We start from the raw sequence: 23,897 nt of genomic DNA, 5'->3' as shown, positions 1-23,897 counted from the left end.
GCAGATTTCTGGTTTTCACTGAAACCTGGAGTTGAATTGTCTTGAGCCGGAAGGCATTCAAGCTGCTGTTTTTCACTCAGCTATATTTCTCTATAAGCATCTAATTGTTTCAAAAAGTGATGTACAGTATGCAAAAGCCTGAATCTCATGCAAATAAGTCTGTACAGCACTAAAGTTAACAGGTGTTCTCATTAATGTAAGTAGACATGGAACAATTCTTGAATGTTTTATAAACACTCATAATCATAGCCAAATATGTTATAATAGCACAGAGATACTTACACACTGCAACATCTTTTATTCTTGTTGTGCAATCCCAGCACTTATTAATAGGAGACGTTGGTGAGTAATTAACTAATGGCAACAGTACCTGTTTCTACTTGAGTCTCTGCATCTTAAATTCATTCTAAATAAAAATATTGGAAATATAACTAGTGCCACCTGTCCTCCACAGCTTGCTTATTTATTAATGTTAATGGTGCTTTCATGAAATTAATGACTACAACATTGATGGACCAGCAATGAGCACCTTACTGAGGTTATCTGAAGACTTTATCCATTAACATAAGGGTTAACTCTTGATAATCTTAAGTTTGTTTCCAATTTTCTATATTATCAACTCTCACTTAGGAAGGTCTACATGTAAGGTCAGATTCTTGGATGATCTACCATAGATCACCCTTGCAAAATACATGGTGGCTTTGGAATATAATCAAGAACCTTCTATCCCAGCTTTATGTGTTGACCCACTCTATTGTTTGAATCTAGAACTTACTGACTTATGGTAAAATACAGTCTCAGACTGCAGTTCTTCATCTTCAAAAGGGATTGCCTTCTTTATTCTGATAGAAGTGTTACCAGTAGTTATATACTACTTACATTGCTTGAAGGAACACAATAGTATTGCAAAATTTTATTTATTTGTTTGTTTATTTATTTTAATTTTTTTTTCTTTATTGATTGCAGTGGTTCTCAACCTTCCTAATGCTGTGACCCTTTAATATAGTTCCTCATATTGTGGTGACCCCCAACCATAAAATTATTTTTGTTGCTATTTCCTAACTGTAATTTTGCTACTGTTATGAATCGTAATGTAGATATATGATATGCAGGATGTATTTTCATTGTTCGCAACCCACAGGTTGAGAACCACTGGATTAAGGTATTACATATGTGTCCTTACCCCCCCCCATCCCTCCCCCCAACCCATGCCCTCACCCCCCTAGTGTCTGTGTCCATTGGTTAGGCTTATATGCATGCATACAAGTCCTTTGGTTAATCTCACACCCTTAATCCCACTCTCCCCTAACTTCCCTCTGAGGTTTGACGGTCTGATCAATTCTTCTCTGTCTCTAGATCTGTTTTTGTTCATCAGTTTATGTTGTTCATTTTATTCCACAAATGAGTGAGATCACGTGAAGTATTGCAAAATTTTATTACAATGGAGGATGATTTAAGTATACTGTGGCATATCAAACAATAGGATATAATGCATTCACTGGAATGTATAAAATAGATAAGGCTTATTTATTAATTACTAGTGCCCCTTAGGTGTGGGTTGTGCAGCCACTCAGTGGGTAAACAAAATTGCCCTTGGCTTTAGAGTGATTATAGTGTAAAGGGGGAAACAGAGAAACCCACAGGGCACTGCAATATAGACCCTGTGTTCGTGGGAGCACTTAAGAGAACATCTATTTCAAATAACCCTGTTCTGTAAAGGTCACATTTACATGGATTTTAACAATAAGCTAGAGGAAATCAGAGGGTTCTGGGCAAGGGAAGCAACATGCTCTAAGGAAGAAATAAGTAGTAGATGGCTGCATTGCAGAGATGCAGAGGGAAATGTGGAGCGGTGCTACCCTGCAGGTAGGTGGCAGAGCACACGGTTCTGGCAGGCTGAAGTTAAACAGTTTGCATTGCAGCATAATAGCTGTGGGGAATCTCAGAAATCATTCAGAAATCAAGCAGAGGAATGGGATGTCTAGACCCAAATTTCAGAGAAAGGAAAACATAGATAAGAAGGTGAGGGGACTAAAATATATTATTTTTAAATCCATGTGGGAAATGATGACAGTACATAGGTAGTTAAATGAATAAAAGCATTTTTATAACAGTACACACATTACCATTAAATTATATAGACATAAATAATGTGTATCAATTAGTGAAACAAATATAGGAGGATATACAACAATCCAGTATACCTTGAGGAAAGAAATTGTGTGCTTATGTTATACTTTTGTATTTGTTAAAAATTTTAAGTTGTCCATTAAATAAATGACAGAAGTAATAAAAATCATTCTTCTTTAAAAGTAGCGAGGGCAGCAGATTCCCAAATGCCATGTGACTAGCTGAGTAATATTGCACAGTGAACATAGCTCAGGCTAGAAGCTGTTCTGTGTTTGGCAGTTACTGATTGAGTGCTAGATACCAGTGAACACAGCTCTCAGTATGATTAGTTTATCTAGAGGCAAGTACTCCCCCCAAGTTTAAAAATTAACATTAACAGCAATAAAACTCTAAGCTGGTATCTTTATACACCAACTGCTTCGATTAGTCACTTTTTCAGTCGTTTTTCATATGAGCACCACAGGCAAAAGTTTTGGTGTAGCTGACTGCAAAACTGTGGGAACTGCTAAACTATCTACTAATTACTTGGATAGTATTCTTTCATGAATATTGAGAAGACTGTTTCTCAGTGCTTCAAATATTTTACCACAGATGAAAGAATAAACACGAGTTTTTGTTTGAAATGATTTTTGGGTTGGGTATTTTGTTAATAAACAGAAAGGTAGAGTGGACAAGTGATATGGGGTGTGAATGTTCACTACAGGGCCGATTTTATTATGCAGAACAAATCTGTGTTGTAAGAATTCATGAACCAAATTTCTTGGGTGTCAAAGGTACAGCTCAATTTCAATTAAAAAGCACTGTTTCTTAAAAGGTTGGCCTTAAACCTTAGATTTCAGAATGCACTTGAGATCTGTCGTGTATGTAGTCCAACATTTGTTTACTTTCCATTAAATAAGAAATTGCTTACATGGGCAGGTTATTTTGATATGATGACACCACTGAGGGTTTTGATACATGTACATGCAAATCAATCAACTCCAAACATATTGAAAACGTATCCAATAAACATCTGGAAACTAATGAACGCACATTTGTTAACACAAGGGGAACTGTGGAAATGCAGGATCCATTTTTGCTCAGGCTCATTTAGTAGCGTGTGGATTTCAGAACGTTTCACAGAGTCAGAAGAAACAGTGTAATTATAACATAAGGTTCAACATCTTTAGATATGTAGAACATTTTCCATTGCTTAAAACAAATATTCCCTGAGAAAGTATAAAACATTTTTCTGACTTGCAAAGTTTTTGCAGTCTATCATTTAAATTACTTAAGTAAAGGGAGCTTTACTGCTCCCCAAAGCTGAGAATATAAGACCCTCCGTGCATATTAGCTTGTTCTTCTTGACAGGCCAGAGAAGTGTGTGTGTGTGCCAATTAAAACAAAAATGGATCCCTAGTGGCTTGTTCCTCACACAACTTCTGAAGACTGCTATCATTGTTTGCTAGGGTAACCCTGGATAAGGCTGCTAGCCAAAGTAAACAAACTTTTCAAAACTTTCATGACAGATGGGGGTTGCAAATGCATTTTAATAAGAGAGTTGCCAAAGCAACTTATTTTTTTATAATCAGCATATATTTACTTAACATCTAGCAACATTGGGAACACAAGACAGATACTTTCTCACAAAATGTTTTAACAAGTAACATTTTTGGAAAGACAAATTGAAGACCTTTTACTTCTAACTGATATTTTACCCTTACTTTTATGTTAACTTTGCTCGACATGTTAATAAAAATGTTAGGAGTTACTCAGACCTGACTGTAATTTGAGACAGACATGCTGCTTGATAATGTAATTTCTTTGGTGATCATAAACACCTTTGAGACCAAGTAATTTAAGTATTATAGTATAACCATGACAACCTTCATTTGATCAGCTATATCAAATGTGGAGTGTGATGCAAGATGAAAAAATATGTGAATATGAAGGTTTTAAAAATTTATTATTGTTTCAATGTTATATCTTTATATCTCACTATTTTGTAGCCAAAATATATACCTCTATTTCTTGCTGTTAGATTTAATAAAGATATGGCCAAAATTAATAACAAAAATAATTTATAGTCACTTTAAATATACTTAGTATATTTTGACATTACTTTTTATATTCGCTAATTCAAATGTAATGATTTCATTATGAAGTCCAAAGTGTCTCCAAAAATAATAGTAATTAAATTCTATTCCTTTTAAATTAGTAATACACTTATTTGTAAAATCACTGTAGCTACATCATTTAACATTTTTTAGGGTTCTTTCAATATCTGGCATATTTTATTGCACATTTCCTATATGTAGTTTTAGTTTCATTAAGATGGAATAAACTCTCCTTGGGTTTATAGTCAAAGATTGACCCTAAGCACAATTTGTAAGTTATTTAGTTCAAATGTGAGATTGTTTTAGTCCTTTCTACTAAGATCTTAAGGAGTTTAGGGGATGCTCCAATTCAGTTTTAGATACAACTTTTTCATTGCAGCATAGTGGTAATTTTTGAGAGAAATAAAAGGGAAAAAATACATCTGAGTAAGGCTGTTGGGTGATCTTTTAAAAGTGTGCTGTTTTTAGTATAACAATAAAGAAACTAGCAACTTTTTCCTAAGGTTTGTATTCCAAATTTCACAACTAGGCTGAAATTCTCATGGTCCTTTCTCCAAATGCAGAGAGTCCTTGAGTGTATATGACTGTTTGATGAGGACTAGTGAACTAGAAATCAAGATCTTTGTAATCTCTTAATTCTATCATTTAAAATGATGCCAATTTGATAGAATGACATTCTCATTTGCTTCATTTTCTTCATTTGCAAAATTACTTTATGATAGTGGAAGGAAGCTGCATTTGAAGGATGTTTATTATGTGCTTTGAGATCATTAAAGCTGATATCACTTTGCATACCAAGTGGCAGTGTTCATATTCCTAATATACTAAAGTTCCAATACAATCAACCTTTAACAAATAACATATCATGACCAACAGTTTATGCATAATTCCATGATGTAAATGTGTCTTCAGTAATTACTCCATCCTCTGAAATCTTGACGTGAGTCTTGTCTGTGCCACTCACATTGGGACTTTTATATAGGCCATTTTCTGTTGTTGTTTATCTTTTGTTATTTATACATATGTCCTATTTATCAAACAGATTGTGAGCTCTTGAGGGTGGGGGCTGTGTATCCCTAGCTTCTAGCAATATGCCCTACATTTTGTGGATGTTTAATTAGTTCTCCTTGATAGTTAGGACAATGTTTGGGCAGAAACACATCCTCACAGTCTCCTAAACAAATAATTATTTGTGGGATTGATTCTACAATAGGAAGAATGCTACTTTGAAAGAGGAGAACACATATTGCTCATTATCTCTTGCATCTCTGATAGTCTCTCAATATGCATTTGAGGCCAACTGGAACAGAATAGCCAACAATATTTAACCACCAAATATGTTTTACTGATATCTATCTATAGTGTACAGTTGTCCATTGGTCATTATTGAATTTTTTTGATTATTATTTATAAAAGATTGTCAATAACTAAATTAAAATGTCTACAATGTTAGCTTTATGAACCTATAAATAGTTTTAATTTGCTTTTTAATTTTTTATTTTTCCAATTCTAAACAATAAATTCAATTATTCTTATAGTCAGAAAAAAATGTGAAGTTCTAGAAAAGATTTTTTCTATTCTGCTAAATCAAAGTATTAAAATTTTAATAGCATAAATACCATTCTACATATTACTTTCTTATTTAAATTAAAATCTAACATGGCTGGGTGGCTCACTTGGTTGGAGAGTCATGGGTTCGATTCCCAGTCAGGGCACACACCCAGGTTGCGGGTTCAATTCCCAATCTGGGAGTGTACAGGAGACAACTGATCGATGTCTCGCATCGATGTTTCTCTCTCTCTCCCCCTCTCTCTTCCTCTGTCACTAAAATAAATATAAGAGCATCCTTAGGTGAGGAAAAGAAAATCTAACATAGGAAAGACTAATTGCCAGAACCATATTGGCAAGGGTGACAGCTAATTGACAATATTCAATAAACATAAATGTTACTTGTTAAAACTCCTTTAAGGCATTTTCAATTAATACAATAATGTTACATTTGTTAATGAAAGCCTAAAAAACTATTTTTTTCTCCTGTCTTCTCAGTGCAGTTTGGAGGTGGGTTATTCCTCCTCCATCTTCTGAGGAACCAAGCCAGGACACAGACCGAGGTTCTTAGCACAAGGGAAAGCTATTGTTGAATTAATACCAAAAAGACTTAAGGAATGTGTTTGTTAGACATTTGTCCAGTGGACATGCTTGTATAATTTCCTAAGCATACGTTTGTTATGAGCAAGAATTCAGATGGATCATTCTTTTAGTGTGAAAATTTGGGGGCAAATTTCCCCAGACAGGTATTTAAAGATAGCTATTATTACAATTAGCATATTTCATTAAGATTGCTTTGGTGCCAAGATATATATATCCCTTACAAATTGGACTTGGTGGAGAAAAAGGGTTTCAAGAGATATTTGTCTAAAGGCTTCTAAGCAAAATGGAAACCAGTAGCTCTTGCCTAAACTTATTATATTTCCTGTAAAGTCTTTATCCTCTTCACCCCAGGATCTGTCACTTAAGCAAAACATGTTATTAAAAGAATACATTAGTATGGCTTAATATCAAATAGTTTATGTCTGTTATTAGTTCTACATCACTTTGATTGTCATGAGGGGTTGTTCAATCAAAAGGTGCAGTCAAAACTAACATTCTTTACTGATGTCTTTTTTCCCCCAAGAGTGTTGAAAAATTGATTGTTCAAAGTTCTAATATGATTAAGAAAATCATTTATCAGAAAACTTAAAGAGGTAATGTAAAAAAGTGGATGGAGAACCTGAATTAAGTGGGTTTTGCCACTCAAAGACTTTGAAACTGCTTTCCTGTGAGTGACTGGGATGGAACAGAACAGTCAATTACCGACTGTAATTAAGAAGTGGATGCTTTTAAACTGTAGAGAGCAGTAGCAGACTTCTCCAGACTGTCTAGTAACTCAAAAGATCAGTGGGAAGACAGTAGGAAGGAAGTGAACTGTATCTCTCTGACAGTATGTTTTGAAGAAATTGCATTCATATAGTTCTGATCTAGCTTTCCAAAATGAATTAATAAATCAATGATTATGTATGATTAATGCAGTAAAATGTTTGGACAAAGAAACCTTTAAAATTCATTTTTGCTTGTGGTTGTTTTAGCAGTAAAAGATCTCCTTTCCATTATATAAAATGCACCAAAAATGCAAATGCCCTGCTTAGTACTTATATTTTATCACTGTTTGAACTTACTAGCCTGGAACCTGAACTATATTGGCCCTTTCTGAAACCTTCAGGATGCAGGAAATCTAATTATATTCCTTTTTATAATTTCAATAATGGTTTATTTATAACGGCAGGGAAATATATTGTAGATTATGTTTGGGCTAATGTATTTTTCTTTTTGTATGCTAACAAATTGTGATATGATATAACACATACATAATCAAAATATTTTACATGTAGATTCGGAATTAAGGTAGAGGCCGAGGACATTACTAGTTTTCTTGGGTTAGTTAGAAGTGACCTTATATTTTTAGATTACTATTTCTGTGGAAAGATTTTATAAAGTAAACATTTGGGATTTTATGCAAGTAAAGAACATTGCAAGGGTGTTTAGATAATTAGGCAAACATCAGCTTAACTGTGTTTTACTAGATACATAAAACAAGACTAGCCTGGCCAGTGTGGCTGAGCGGTTGAGCATCAACCTATGAACCAGGAGGTCATGATTCTATTCCCGTCAGGGTACATGCCCAGATTGCAGGCTTGATCCCCAGTGTGGGGTGTGCAGGAGGCAGCCAATCAATGATTCTCATCATTGATGTTTCTATTTCTCTCTTCCTCTCCCTTCCTCTCTGAAATCAATAAAAATATGTTAAAACAAACAAACAAAATTTATTTAAAAAATAACAACCAGAAAAAACCCCAGAAGATCATTTGGGGGCTGTTTTGAGCCATCCCAAATTTTACATGCAATTTTACTTTAAACAATAAATAGAGTGATTGGCCCTGATGATCTGTCAAGTCTAGTGTGGGTAATAAATTTACTCTTATTTTCTAAACTTTGATTTTTCATAATTGCATATAGTTTGAGTAGTTCCTCTCTCCTTACAGTTGTGAAATGTTAGAATCCATCTCCCTTAAGAATGGTTTCATTTCAGTACTGAGTGATGTTGCATCTCTATATAGTTTTTCTAAAAATAAATGACAAATGAATATTTATGTGTGTGTGTAATCGAAGATTACTTTAACACTCTGGGACCATTGTTATTAAATGTTGCCATAAGAATCACTGAAACCTTCAGAGTGAGCTATTCGGGGTAATAATTGTCACTTTAATGATAGAATTATGGAGACAGCCTGAAGCATGATTTGTGATTTCCTGAACCTGTGCCACACTGCAGTGTTCACCTCCTATTTAGAGCAAGTCGGGCTGAGGAGAGGTGACTAGCTCCTGATTCAGGATGTTGAAATGTCAGTCCTCTAAACCTCTGAAGCCTCGCTTGATGGGTGACAGCAGCCGGGAAATGTTCATCTTCCTGTTGAAACAAAAAGTCAATAAAACAAAGGGAAAATCTGCACAGTTCAGATTGATGGCCTAATGCAGAAAGCGTGCCCACAACCACTCTAATCCAATTCTTCTCTAAGTAGCCCTTTATGTGTGAAATCAAGAGCATTGCTCTGTTCCTATAGGGTCCCATCCTCTCTCTCACAGTTCTTGGGAGAAAAAGATTCGCTGAAATGAAAAACACATAGTTACATGCTAAATATTGCCAACTATTTAACAGCCCAGAGAGTCTGGAACGGGAATGTTCATTTGATAAATACTCTCCATGAGAGGTTCAAGTATGTAAATAAACTTCTATTTCTAATACACTCCTGTGGTGGGGAAATTGGCCCTTTATTAATTTCTGATAGGTCTTTATGGTAGGAAAGTAGAAATATCCAAATGTTATTCATTTGAATGACCTTTTAGAAAAGTCTGCATTTAGTCTCTTTGGTAAGTAATCTGTTTTAGAGCCCTCTATAAAAGGAAATCAAATGTAGAGATACTATTAGATTTTAAAAAGACAAACAGGAAAGAGCCAAAAGTGCAGAATGAATTCTGACACACCCGGGTACATTTTTTCTGAGGCTCTGACTTAAGTGGATACTGTCTGCATTATTCTGAACTTCCTGGCTTGCTTCTCCTTGAGTTGGAGTAATTCAGCTTTAGAACTACTCTGAGTTAATCGTTCTATTATGAAAACAATAATGTATTTGTTATGACATGAAAAAACAGTTTATAGTGAGCAATTCAAAATGATACTAGTCTCCCAGTTCCCAGAAAGACAATTACTGGAATACAAGAAAATATTTCAGTGTATTGAAGTGTGTGTTTTTTGTTTAAAAAAGGATATATATTTTTTAAACTGTAAGAGATCTATTTTATTTGCTTTGCTTACCTGTCAATTTTTTTCTTTTTTCAGATCACAACAGCATCAGGAAATGAGTTCCTTCTACAGTCAGATATTGACTTCATCATATTGGATTGGTTCCACGCTATCAAAAATGCAATTGACAGATTGGTATGTATTTGTTTTGGCTGTTACCTTTATTAATTAAAACGTAGTCATTTAAATCTTATCGCGTAGGCATATAACACACACATTTAAGTGGATCCTATGGATTGAGAGATATTAAATTATTTTAAGTTTAAACAGAGTCCACTAAAAACATTTCAGCAAACAGGATTTGTGGATATAAATTTCACTGAATTTCATTCTTTCAAAAATACAGGGCATTCATATATTTTTAATAAAATAACATGGACATTCATCTACTGGAGGCTGTAAAAAGCACACAAGTGCTTATTAACTACTGAATTTTTACATTTTCAGTTAATGCAGTCTGTATTGAAGCCCATATCACTGTTCTAATACCAGTAAATAATAATCCTGAGTACTGATTTTCATTGTTCTTTCAATTAAGCTAGATTGTTCTTTTCATGAAAATTACATATCTAGAACTTCCTAAATCACACATTCAGAGTATGTTTTTAAAAGAGTCAAATTAACCCTAGCTGGTTTGGCTCAGTGGATAGAGTGTCAGTCTGCAGACTGAAGGGTCCCACGTTCGATTCCAGTCAAGGGCACATGCCTGGGTTGCGGGCTTGACCCCAGTAGGGGGTGTGCAGGAGACAGCCTGTCAATTATTCTCTCTCATCATTGATGTTTCTCTCTCTCTCTCCTTCCCCCTTCCTCTCTGAAATCAATAAAGAAATATATTTAAAAATAAATAAAAAGAGTCAAATTATTTAAAACTACTCATTTTATACTAATTCTAGACCAAACATCTAATTTTAGGACACTAATATTTGCAAAATCTTGAGGAAGAAATATTTTTGAGAGCTTTTAATAAGGTATACAAGAGGAAAATACATTTTCTGTGTGGTGTTTTTGCTCATTAAGCTCTGTCTCCCATTATATGATTTTGATTTCGGACTAAAACTTTAAAATATAAATTAACAAAATGACTTTTCTCCATCTCTAATATATGTTCTTTTCCAGTCAGGTGTGAGTGCTTTCCCCCCCACACACACACACACATACACATACGTGCACTCATGCACAAGCACATACACACACACTCACACATAGTTTGTCATTATGGGAGGACTCAGGAGTCATACTGCATGAGTTTGAATCCTGGTTCTATCATTTACTAGCTGTGTGGCCTTGGACAAATTATTTATCTCTTTTGGCTTCAGTTTCCTTGTCTGGAAAGTAAGAATAATAATAAGAATACCTACCTCATAGGATTGCTGTGATGAATAACTGAGTTAATGCATGTGGAGTGCTTAGGGTAATGCACAGGATTTAGTAAGCACCATATGTATAACTGCTATAAATTTAAATGTTAAGCTTGGCTCTATAGGGCCCTATCCCAAAAATAATTATCTTATTTTAAACATCCTTTTAAATTTAACATCAAAATAGATCCCCAAATTATTTTTTAATTCTTTCTTCCTTTTAAATTTGTTCTGGCTAATTGTTTGGTGTTTCTAGCCAAAGGATCCAAGCACTCCATCAAGAAACCTGGAATTATTCAAAATCCAGAGATCCTCCAGTACTGACTTGCTAAGTCATTACGATAATGATATAAAAGAACAGAAACCAGAGCACAGAAAATCTTTAAGTAAGTATTTTTCTAACTTGCTCATGTTAACTTAGTCAAAATGCAATGCGTATGAAATATAAATGCATTAAAATGAGCCAAACTCATACTACCCATGACAGATGCGTGGCCATTTCCTGGCCAGGGATCTGTGCACGGGAGGGCAGTCTGGACATTTTGCTCACATCATTGTTGGTAATGCCTTTTCAGAAAATCATTGTTCCAAGGTCCCTGTCTTCACTTACCCCAATACCTGAATCTCTGAGAAATAGCCACTGTATTCAGATTGGTGATTGATTTTAAGAGTGGGAAATGTCAAGCGTCTTCAAACCTTGGTACGCTAACTATTTGATTTCCATCCAGTAAAAGATGTATGAGCGACCAATCACAGTTGGCCTAACTTAAACCAACAAACTGCAACTTTCTACACTTTCAGACCACCAGAAAGATTTAGAAATATGGAATGTGAAGTAGATGTTCTCTAAGGTCACATGTAGTTCTAATATTCTAAAAGAAATGAACTTGGAATTAAAAGGTCCAATCTCACCACTTATATCCTGATCTTGAGTACATCTCTTAATTTTTCCCAACCTGCTTCTTCCTCAATAAAAGGGGTTTTTTGAAAGGTTTCGGGTACACTTATCTCATAGAGTTGATTTCAGTCTAACCTCCTAAAAGAAGAAGTAGATATCTTTGGAATTAGAGAAACCCAATTTCCCAAAGTCTTAAAAACTATAGTACCTTCCCTGGATCATCCACTGGGCCACCTCAATCTTCTGATATACCATTTTTCTGCCTTTTCTTCTCACCAAAGTGTAGTGTAGTTACATCCCAACCTTTTGAATTTAGGGAGAATTCAGTAATAGAGAAGGGATGCTAACAATATCTAGATATGTACCAGATATGTGTGTGTGTGTATATGTGCATTAGAGAAGACTATATATATATATATATATATATATATATATATATATTCAAGAAAGAGGAAAGTTATGTATATGTAATAACATATCTTCCAAAGCTAAATAATTAGGAGCCTAAAACACAGTGGGGCCTTGACTTACGAGTTTAATTCGTTCCGTGACGGAGCTGTAACTCAAATTACTCGTATGTCAAATCAAGAAGTGAACGAGTGAGACACGTGATGCTGGGCTGATGTTGTGGCGTTCACTGTGACGTTCGCTGTGCCAACTAGTGGTGGGGTATCTAAAGCTGGCTCATAACCCGAATTTTAGCTCACAACTCAAAGCAAAAAATCAGCCGAGAGACAGCTCCTATCTCGAAAAACTCGTTAGTCCGGACACTCGTAAGTCAAGGCCCCACTGTATAGAAATAGCATGACAATTTCAAGTAGATTCACACTTACAAAATTAAGTCATTATTTTAAGAACTGAACCATAATTTCACCAACTTCTAGATACATATTTAGTTAGCTAGCTGTGTTAAGTTAGAGTTTAACATGATCAGTGTTAATGTCCTGAACTTCATATTGCTTTGCAAATATGTTGTGGAGAGTTAGCAATTCAATTTAAAAAGATTCTTCTATATGATGGTACAGTTTGTAGTTATCTTATTTGAACATTTCCCTTTAACTTCTGGTAACTGTCCCCTTCTACTTCATATGGGATCAGATAAGGTAATGTTTTATAGTTAAAATTAAATTGTGAGTATATAATATTAATTATATAACCATTTTGAAGTATATATAAAGGACATATGAGGATATTATCAGTAGATCTGGAATCTCAGATATAATTGCTGCTTTAGAGGAAACCTTGACACATTTCTAAAGCTTGGAGCTCTGGAAAAAATGAAGATTTGTAAAATTGTGTTTGAGAAACATTGAGGCAAATGGATTCTTTCTTCATTAATAGTCACCTGAAATGTTTTAAGATGATACTGGGGGCGGGGGGGTTTTCCTACAGACAGATTACCACCTACTCCTCTTTAGAATTTATTTTTAATTGAGAGACACATTTATGTGTTTATTGGCAAGAGACACATATGATTTACTCTATTCGATTCAAAATGTACCTAAATGTATAATGACCTTCAATTCATCATTTCCTTTGCAGTTCAAAAATCATGATAGCTAGGACATATTGAGCACTTAGTGTTCATCAAGCGTTATTCTAAGTGTTGTCTTATACTGACTTAATCATCTCACTAACCCAATGAAGTAGGTATTGTTATTAATCCTACTTTATAGCTGAGGAAGCTGACGCACAGAAAATTAAGACAACTTATACAAAAAACAAGCTATGTAGACAATTTTCAAAGTTAAGCAATCTGATATTAGAGGCTATGATTTTAACCATTAAACTACATTGAAGAGAATAAATAAAAGGTAAATTTAGTTTATCAACCTTTGACTTAATGGAAATAGTATATTAAAATGGGATCCATAGAGATCAGTAAACTTAAACAGGCACCAAAAAACACATTAGTAAAAGAATTAAAACCAGATGTTTCCTTTGGACTTTGATTTTACTATTAAAATAAAAGGGTCATTTACTCATTAATGCTAGCCCTAATTTTAATGCTCCTTTTCTTTGTTTTGGTGGCTATTTATAGTTGTAAGCCTTCGTTAGGGCTAGCATATTTCTTGGAACGTAGGATAAGGTTAATAGCCACCTATTACTTTGAATTAAGTTTATTCAGTATTTATGTATTCATTTTCATTTGAAAAGCATAATGATTGACCCACCCACACAGTATCAAATCAGACTATGCATTTGAAATAGTGATTAGCATGTTTTATATTAGTGTTTTTTGTATATTTTTTTCAAGTAGGAAATATGCTGTGTGAAACTCCTCTGATCTCAGTCCTAGATTTGAACACCCAAACTTAGGTTTTTAAAACATGCATTCTGTTTTATGTCACCCTTTTGAGATTAAATAATTATGTAGAATTAGAGATTCACACTATCTCCTTCCTTATTAGTAGTCTAAGCACAAACTTCATTGTCAGTTTGCTCCTTTGGCTTCCTGTGCCCTTGATGTTCCCACGAGTTTTGTTGCCAAGATTGTAGACAGATAAAGCCAGAATTACTTTCTTAAAGGCATGTGAGCATCATTAGCAGCTAACAGGTGGTCATTTAATTGTCCAGTTTTCCTGTAGAACATGGGAAAAAATAGGCACTCTCAATGCGTGAATTCAGAAAGTTAAGTGCTTAAATATACTTTCCTTTTTAAAATATGATTCTAACCTGCCAACACTATTAAGTACTAATCACATATTTTAAGATATCAGTTGAGTCTAACAGACAAGAAGCCGGAAAATTCAATGTAAGGGCCAAATCACTGTGGGAAATTCAAGACACCAGCATGGGATGAGAGTGGGAGAGCAGCTCTCCAGGGATGGCTGTTATGGAAAGTGGAGAGTCGATCAAAGAAAATGCTAACATCTTTTTCCAAGTCTTCCACTGATGGCAAAGAGGAAGTCTCAAATATAAAGCCTGCATCAGATAACCTTGGAGAGTTTTCATAACTTTTCTGGGCTTCACTGCCTAAATCTATAAAAATGGGTTTAATACTGTCCTTGCAGGATCATGTGAGAATTTGAAATTAGATATGTAAATACTTAGCTCACAGCAGGCACTCAATAAGTAAAAGCTCTTATTATTATCCTCTATGTCCCCAAGCAGATGGCACCAAAATAGGGCATGAGCCAATGGTGGTGCCTGATGGAAGATTGGAGCAGGGCATATATACTTGACATCCTCTCCCTGAGTGTAGAGAAAATAGGGGAAAGGAGCCAGGACTGGAAATGGGAGCCATAGCTGCAAAAATCTAAATATGAGCAGCTGGTCTTTCCCCTGGCGACTCCCCAGGTGAAAATGGCAGCCAGGGCATTCTTGGGAGCAGCACACCAGGAAATAGAAGGGAGCCAAGAGATACTCTTGATTCTTTTATACCCAGAAGAGCATGTCATTTAAGAAGTTCCAGTTGATGGAAATGATTCAGCATCTAGCCATTTCACTGTTTCTTTACACATAGCTGTAGTTTATTCATTTTCATTAATAGATATACCTGAAGATGCACTTTTTTTTTTATTTCACTCACATGTGCTTTTATTTATTTTTTAAAAACGTGTTTGTATTACTTTATGCTTTAAGGGTACTATACCTCATGTTAATCAATTTCTAAACTGTAAAGATTACTTTTATATAAAACCAACATTTTAGCATTATAAATAAGCATCCCAAAATGAATATGAGTTAGAAGAATAACATCAAAAGTCAAGAGAACTAAAAGAAAATGAGTTTTCTTTTATCCGCCTTTTTATTACATTATCATAAAAAAGCACAAATGTGTTCTGGGTGAAATCCTAAAAGTATTTAGATATGGATTTCCAATTTGATAACCCCTTAGTAATGTGTGTAATCAGGGTATATGTACCAGACTGCACGGTAAAGATAGAAATGGAAAAATTTGTTTGAGATATTTATACAATGTAGAAAATAAAAACACTTGTGAATCTTTAATGATATCTTTGTTTAAAAATGTGCCTGCAAAGAAATTATGGTCATGCCAAGTGAAAATAAGTTTGCTTGAGAAAGCAGTTAATTTTTGTACTAGTCTAAATAATGATAATACTGGTCATCCATAACTCCAAGTAGACTATGTTCTCAAAATCCAATTGTAAACTGGTTGCTCAAACCTCAACATATTTTCAGAAGGAAACCATGTACAAGCCACAAAAGCGCACTTGAACCTTATGCAATCATTTAGAATGTTGTTTCCGGGGAACAGCTCATTCTGAGTTTGTTGCCCCGCTGACCCTAGGAGCTAAGCCCTCCCAGTAGCATTGCTTTCTATCTGGTTTTCTTTTCTTTCTCCCCTACTCCTGCATCAGCCACTAAAGCAATTAAGATCCTCAGATTGGCTTTGGCTAGGAGAATCCAGAACCCTAAAAATTTCCAGTGGTGGCAGTGAGGAGATGCTGTCTCCCAGCCAGAAGAAAAAGTGGATACGGAGAGAAAGGACTTGGAGGGAAGTTTAGGCAGCATGGGTGGGAATGAATCCTCAGCAAGGGCAGATGTTTCTTATCAGAAATGTGTGTAATGACAGATTCAGTCTGGCATTGTCCTAAATGTTAACATTTGATGAATCTAGGTGGTGTCTATATAAATGGTCATGATGTTATTGTTTTTAGTATGTTTGGAAAAGTTTCACAAGTTAAAAACTGGAGTCCACACACACACGTGCGCACGTGCACACACAAACACACACACACGGCATTACTCATGATCATAACTCAATAAGAGAATATACATATTTTCTAATTGTGGTTGCAAAACTTTTAAGAAAAGATCAAATTTTCTGAATATGAGTCACATTTACCTCTTTAAATATAAAACATTGAAGACTTGTTTTCCTACTTTTCCCCCAAAAGCCAATATATTTATTTCTTGTGACCTTTATGGTAACTATGTAATTAAGAAAATTTATAATATGTTTATTATTATCCAAATGGAAAAGTCATATGAGTGTCTTGGATAAATATGTAATTATCAATTGTTTTAAACACATATTCTGAAGCCTGTTCTGGAGACTCACATAAATACAGATTTTAAAGTTTCTTCTTCTTAAGTATTTTATTTAAAACAAACTAATCTTGCCAGTGCATGAAAATAATAAGATGAATAAGCCATCTGTCAAGAAAATAAAGACAATATTAAACTAGCAGAAATAAATTACATCTAGTGCTGAAGAAATAGAATAAATCTTACCTGAAAAAGACAAAAAGCTCATAATTTTTGTAGAAATTATGGTTATTGTGTTGTCAAAGGGACAAAGGTTTCTGATTTGGGTAGGATGGTCAGTCATCAGATTTTTTTAAAATCAATATTACCACCCTGGCACCAGTTTCATAAAATGTCCCTCTGAGAAAACAAATGATTGCACTGAAATGTAAAAATAAATAAGTTTGTTTTACTAGTTATAAGACAGACAAATATCTAAGGAACAGTGAGGCTCAGTTCTCTTCTGTATTGTGTTCCCCAAGTTAAGGGAAGTTTTTATTTCAAAATATTCTAGTTTGTGAGGAAAAATGTCAAGTTCTAAATAAAAATTCATGTTGCTAAAGCCGAGGGATTTAAATATCATGAGAAAAAAACAAGTAAAGATTAGACACACACTTGATAATCAGGCATCCGAATTACTTTGTCAAACAATGTTATTCATGAAGGTCCCGGGCTTCACTGATGTGTGTGACCACAGCGATTGCTCTGAAATGTGTTCCCCAGATAGCAGCAATCCCAACTTTCCTGGGACCCAGAGGTTGGAGCTTCTTTAAAACATTCAGTTTTCCGTGAATCATTGGATAGGACTTTGTTATTAGCTGAGCAAAGACTGTTCTGATTAATCTCTTCTTTCCCATCCAAGGGGATGATCTTGCCTTCTGACCTGTGGGTGTCCGTTGTCATGTATCTTGTAGCCTCAGCCACTCTGAGAGTCTATCTAACCCCATCAGCACTCAAACACTAGATCACCCCATCTCCTCCTGACCCTGGCGGTAACTTGGTGACCATATTTACCCTTAGATGAACTGCATTTAATCAATTTCTCATTTCATTAGGTCAAATGGCATTTTTATTTCAATAACAGGCCAAGTCCAGAGGGCTCTTTGCTCTAACTCTCGAGCAATATTTCGTTAGCATTAATACACTACTGTGACTGTAAACAATAGAAAAAATGCTCTTTGATCTCCTCTGAAAGTTTTCCTCTTTATTCTATGACTCTAGAATAGGCATATATTAACATTTACTTGTAAAGTTAGGCATACAATATCTGTTCACTCTTGTCATACCAAGTTTAAAGTATTTTAGTTAAACATGAGGTTTGAGGCATTCTGACAGTGAATCCCTGTGCAGAGAAAAACATTCCTTTGAATGTAATGATCACATCCTTCTGTATATAGGATTTGTTTGGTGTATTCCTTTTGTTTCTGCAGTATAGGAAAAATGCTTCTGTTCTTCAAAATCCTAAGAGAAAGTAATTTGCTTTTTAGTACATTTATTTGGGTGTCCCAAATAGGCCTAATAGTATACTTAGAAAAAAATATTTATTGTAAACATATAATCTATGAGATTGTTTTTGGAACAAGTTTATTTCTCTTCATAGTAAAGCTCACATCCATGTAAAGAAAATCAGGTATTTCTTCCATCCCAAAGTAGGAGAGGTATTGAGTCAATCTGTCATTTAATCTTTATTTGATTTTTTAAATAGAACCTGAAGCCAAATACTTCTGTTACCCAATTTCCCTAAAATAAATAACTACATTCATTTTTTATATACAAATTTAATTGGTCTAAAAAATAGAGGCAAAATAACAGATGCAATTCCCTCATAGTAAATGTAGGACTGGGTTAGTGCCACCAGAGATGGGGTCCTCCAAAGCTGAAGTCAAAGGTGAAGAACGAATTCTAATCAAATTACTGCATTGGAATGGCTCAAGTTCAAGTTCCTCAGTACAAAGCTCTTTATGACCTATGTTCCCTTCTCCAGTTTTTCCCCATCACACCCTGATCCATGATTTATGTTCCAGGGAAATAGTGCTTATAATGCTGTCTTCTCTTTGCTAAATTAACATCCCATAAGACTCAACTTAGGCCACACCTCCCCTAGGAAACACCCAGACTTCTGTGGTAAGTTAGGTGATCCTTTCAATTTTCCTGTAATATTCAATCTATATCTTAACATAGCAATTTCTAAAGTGTGTTATAACAAGATAATTATAGCTGGCTCTTTGTCTATTCTGAATTGCCTGAGTCTGAAAAGGACTCTGTTTGTTTTGCCTATATATCAGCATCTAGCAGAGTGGCTTGATGATGTCTGAGAGTACAGTTGGCCCTTGAATAACAAGGCTTTGAACTGCGTGGGTCCACTTATACGCAAATGTTTTTCAATAAATACTGCAAATGCATTTCTCTTTCTTACTATTTTCTCAATAATATTTTTTCTTTAGCTTACTTATATTGAAGAATGAAGTATATAATCCATATAATCACAAAATATGTGTTGATTGGCTGTTTATGTTATCAGAAGGCTCTGGTCAACAGTAGGCTATTTGTAGTTAAGTTTTTGGGGAGTCAAAGTTATACATGGATTTTTTACTATAGGGGTCAACATCCCTAACCCCTGTGTTGATGAAGGGTCAGGAATGTTAAAGCAGTAAATGAATGAATGAGGATATTCAAGTGACCAATATAATATACTTTTCATTCGGTGCTAAAAATGAGGATGGAATTTCTGAAACTTATTTGAAAAACAATAATAGATTATTTATTTATCCTGACTACTTGAACTAGTTTGCTATTTTAAGATCACTATTTATACCTCTCTCTCGATTTCTTATAACTGTAAAGCAATGGTATACTTTATGCAGGTCTCATAGACTGTGCCTACAAGAATCATGTACAAATAGGTGGTTTATTTAAATGACTAAGATCTTTGGGAAGAGGAAATGGAAAATCCTAGTAGTCCCTTTGCTTAAAGTTAATACCTTCTCAATATCTTTTAAACTAGGGAAATATTTCTGTCATGAATTCTAACCTCCTATTTTATTTGAAAGTATTATTCTTATTCATACTTACTCTTGAAGCCCTTTTATGGCCTCTTAGAATTTTCAAGGCTCTATTAGAGTAAGAAAAAGGAGAAACTTTGTAATATGCAAAAAAGGAAAGTAGTAGTTTTAATCAATTTTAGAAGGCTCTGCGAATAATTTTTTAAGGTCAACTTATTTATAAAAATCTAGTTTAACACCATATTTTAAAAATGTATGCACTTTCTTCAAAAGGTTGTGTTGGACTGTGTCAGAAATACAGGTCTAAGAGTCAAAAAATCTGAGTATAATTCTTACCTCCAGGAAATACTGGCTATAAGATTTGGACCAGTTTCTTAAGTTTCCAGAAACTGACTTGAAGATAAATATAATGAGTACTATTATGTAAATATAAAAATAAGATAAATATATATTTATCTCTAAGAAGATAATACAGATATTAGTTCTAAGAATAATATATATCCTGGATCTAATATATATTTAAGAACTTTGTATATTTATATTATAATATAAATATTATGTATAATGATTTCCAACTTGGTGTAGTGTGAGCAAAATAGCCCTGACTTTTGTTTGTCTACTATAAATCCATCAGTTTCTCTCTTTAGAAATATAGCAGGAATGCACTTTGCCAATGATTTAAACAATTGGCAAAATCAGATTAAACAAATGTATAATTTACCAAAAATATTTAAAAAATATCTCCATTATTCTATTGACTTAGGGGATCATATATACTTTTACCTTTAGTTTCTTTAAGGTGTTTGAGTGTTAGGAGGAATGAGTGCTCAGTGTTGCCATTCCTGAGTGTGAGCCATTTTATTACAATCTCTAGAGATGAAACTTCACTGTGTCTGATGCTTTTTTCATTTTTGTGTAAAATAGTAAAATAATACAATGGTAGAATTTTTATATAGTTATGTAATTCACTTAAAAGTAAGGAAGGGTTTTATTTAATTTTATTGTTTTATATACATGTGTATGTATATATATAGGTATACATATATATTTTTATATATTAGAATCAAATAAAATAGTTTAACACATCTGTTGATAAAGATACGGCTTTTTAAACTAAAGTAAAAATATCAATACCACATAAATATAGGGACAGTTATAAATAGTGAACTGAAAGATACTGAAAATCTGGTCTCACCAAAGCACACTCTGTTGACAGGCTGGCATGCCTGGATGCCCACCATGTCCGCTATGTCTGAATGAAGGGATTTTGATATCTGGGAGATGTGATCCTGGCTGACCAAGGCGTCAATCATTGCTGAATCCAGGATCTCTCTATTCCATGAGACTATAAATGCCTGAACAACATAAACTGTGTCCTTTGGATAATTACTCCTCCTCACGCCCATTACCTAGAACAGAATCTGAAACATAGTGGTGTTCAATAGTAACTGTCTGAGTGAGTAAATAAGTGACTGAATGAAAGAGATGAAGAGAGGAAACCAATTATGAATTTTATGTGTGAGGAATGAAGGGAAAGGTTGTAATGTGAGACCTCTTGATGGGTGTTTTAGGTTGGGTTCCATCCAAGGTAGTCCCTGAGATAGGATTTGAGTGCAGGTAATAATGTTGAAAAGTGATCCCTTTAAATACTGTACAGGGGAGACTTTCGGAGAGAGAGTCAGGGAAGGCAGCCAATAAAGGGAGATAAAAGATACCTGGAGTTTAATGCTGATGTGAAACGTGGAGATTTTCAGATTGAAAAGAAAGGAATGGCAGAGAAAAATGGATACATATTGGCATAAAATGTTTGGAGAACAGCAATAGATTGGTGAGCCCAGTCTGCACAAACATTAGAGAAACGACTAGAGTTCACCTTGGGAATGAACAGTGAACATTAACAAACTAGAGGCCTAGTGCATGAAACTCATGCACTCAAGGAGGAGGGCAGTCCCTCAGCCCAACCTGCACCCTCTCCAATCTGGGACCCATTGGGGGATGTCAGACTGCTGGTTTAGGCCCGATCCCTGTCTGGCATTCCTCTCATATCTGGGACTGCTGGCTCCCAACCGCTCGCCTGTCTGCCTGCCTAATTGCCCCTAACCGCTTCTGCCTGCCAGCCTGATCACCCCCTAATCACTCCCCTGCCAGCCTAATTGACACCTAACTGATCCCCTGCCAGCCCGATTGCTCCCAACTGCCCTCCCCTGCCAGCCCGGTCACCCCCAACTGCCCTACCCTGCCAGCCTGGTCACCCCCAACTGCCCTCTCTTGCAGGCCTGGATGCCCCCAACTGCCCTTCCTTGCAGGCCTGATCGCCCAGAACTCCCCTCCCCTGCTGGCCATCTTGTGGAGGCCATCTTGTGCCCACATGGGGGTGGCCATCTTGTGTGAGGATGTGATAGTCAATTTGCATATTACTTCTTTATTATATAGGAAGGTCTTTCATGGAATGCTAAGAGATTTTGACTCTAAGTAATGGGAGCCTAGTGATAGATACTTTTATGCAAGCAGGAGATGTTAACAGATTTGATATCCAGAGTAGTTTGGTGTAAATGTGGAGAATATCAAAGAGACTGCAAAAAAAAGAATGAAGGTTTGGAGATAGGGAGATAAATTAGGAAACTATCACAGTGGACCAAGTACCATAATGCAGGCTGAAAGTAGGCGTGGAAATGGAGAAGGGTATTTCTGATAGGATATTGATAGGTTTTCTTAACATGTATTGGAAGAATTTGTGACAGTTCCAAAATACCAGTTGCATCTGTGGTTTGGAGAAAAAAATATCAGGATGCCTAGGCTTTCAGCAGAATTTGCATGCTGTATTTCCTTATTTCAGAATCCTACTAGATTTTTGCTACTCAAAGTGTGGACCAACAGCCACAGTATTTACCTGGGGGCTTATTAGGAAATACAGAATCTCATGCCCCACCCGAAAACTACTGAACAGAATCTTCACATTTAAAAATATTTTTTTGTTGATTTTTAGAGAGAGAGGGAGGATGAGGGATAGAGGCAGAGAGAAACATCAATCAGCTGTCTCCTGCATGTCCATTACTAGGGATTTAGCCTGCAACCCCGGGCATATGCCCTGACCAGGATTTGAACCAGTGGCCTCTTGGTTCATGTGTCAATGCTCAACCATTGAGACACACCCTCTGGGCCAGAATCTTCAATTTAACAGATGATTAATATGCACATTAAAGTTTGAGACACATACCACCATATGACAAAAATAATTTCTCTACATAGGTTTTGGGAAGTCCAGAACCAGCGTGGTGTTTGAGACTTTGACAAGACCTACTTAGGTAGAAATGGAGTATGCCTTTGTGTAAAATAACCCTGTATGTGGTTAATATTCTATTGGCCATGCCATGACAATGTTTTGATGGTGAATATTTTTAACTATGCTTTTTATTGATTTTAGAGAGAGAGGAAGTGAGAGGGAGAGAGAGAAACATTAATGTAAAAGAGAAACATCAATTGGTTGCCTCCCACATGCACCCTGAGTGGGGACCAAACCCACCACCTTGACCTTTTGGTGCATAGGACACTGCTCAACCAACTGAGCAACACTGGCCAGGACTTGATGGTGAATAGTTTTTAATCTCCTAACCCATGATTGCAAACTGAGACAGAATCAAAATTTATAGTTCTTTTGTAACTTTTACTTGTACCACACATGCTAAATTATGACCTCTGAACATGTCAAAAAAACAGCTCTAGCCAAACAATAATAATAATAGTGAAAAATAAACCAAGAATAAACTGCCTTCACCAAACCACCATACAAAAAACCAAAGCTCCAAACAATTTCTCAGAAGAAATCCATGAATTCCCTGGATGTTCTAATGTGCAAAGTCCATCAGAAATGCTATTTACTCTTTATATTCCATTTGACTCTTCTGGGAACATACAATCTCATATATAGCCTTCTTCATGTTACTTCTACAAATGCAAAAATAATAGTCTTTCACTTGTTATTGTTCTTGGGTACTTGAACTCATTTCCCATTGGTATTTC

General features: G+C 35.2%; 1 protein-coding gene across 1 annotated transcript in view; it reads left to right on the top strand.

Moving 5' to 3' along the window:
- ARHGAP15 (Rho GTPase activating protein 15) overlaps positions 1 to 23,897 on the top strand; it is a 650,587-nt gene that overhangs the window by 314,912 nt on the left and 311,778 nt on the right. The window contains exons 7-8 of the mRNA XM_006086875.3: positions 9,661 to 9,759; positions 11,239 to 11,368. Coding sequence (XP_006086937.1) covers positions 9,661 to 9,759; positions 11,239 to 11,368 — 229 coding nt within the window. The remainder of the gene's footprint in view (positions 1 to 9,660; positions 9,760 to 11,238; positions 11,369 to 23,897) is intronic.

The sequence above is a fragment of the Myotis lucifugus genome, unplaced genomic scaffold (assembly GCF_000147115.1).
Source record: "Myotis lucifugus unplaced genomic scaffold, Myoluc2.0 scaffold_32, whole genome shotgun sequence".
Classification (NCBI taxonomy): Eukaryota; Metazoa; Chordata; class Mammalia; order Chiroptera; family Vespertilionidae; genus Myotis; species Myotis lucifugus.
This window is presented reverse-complemented; position numbering and strand designations above follow the sequence as displayed.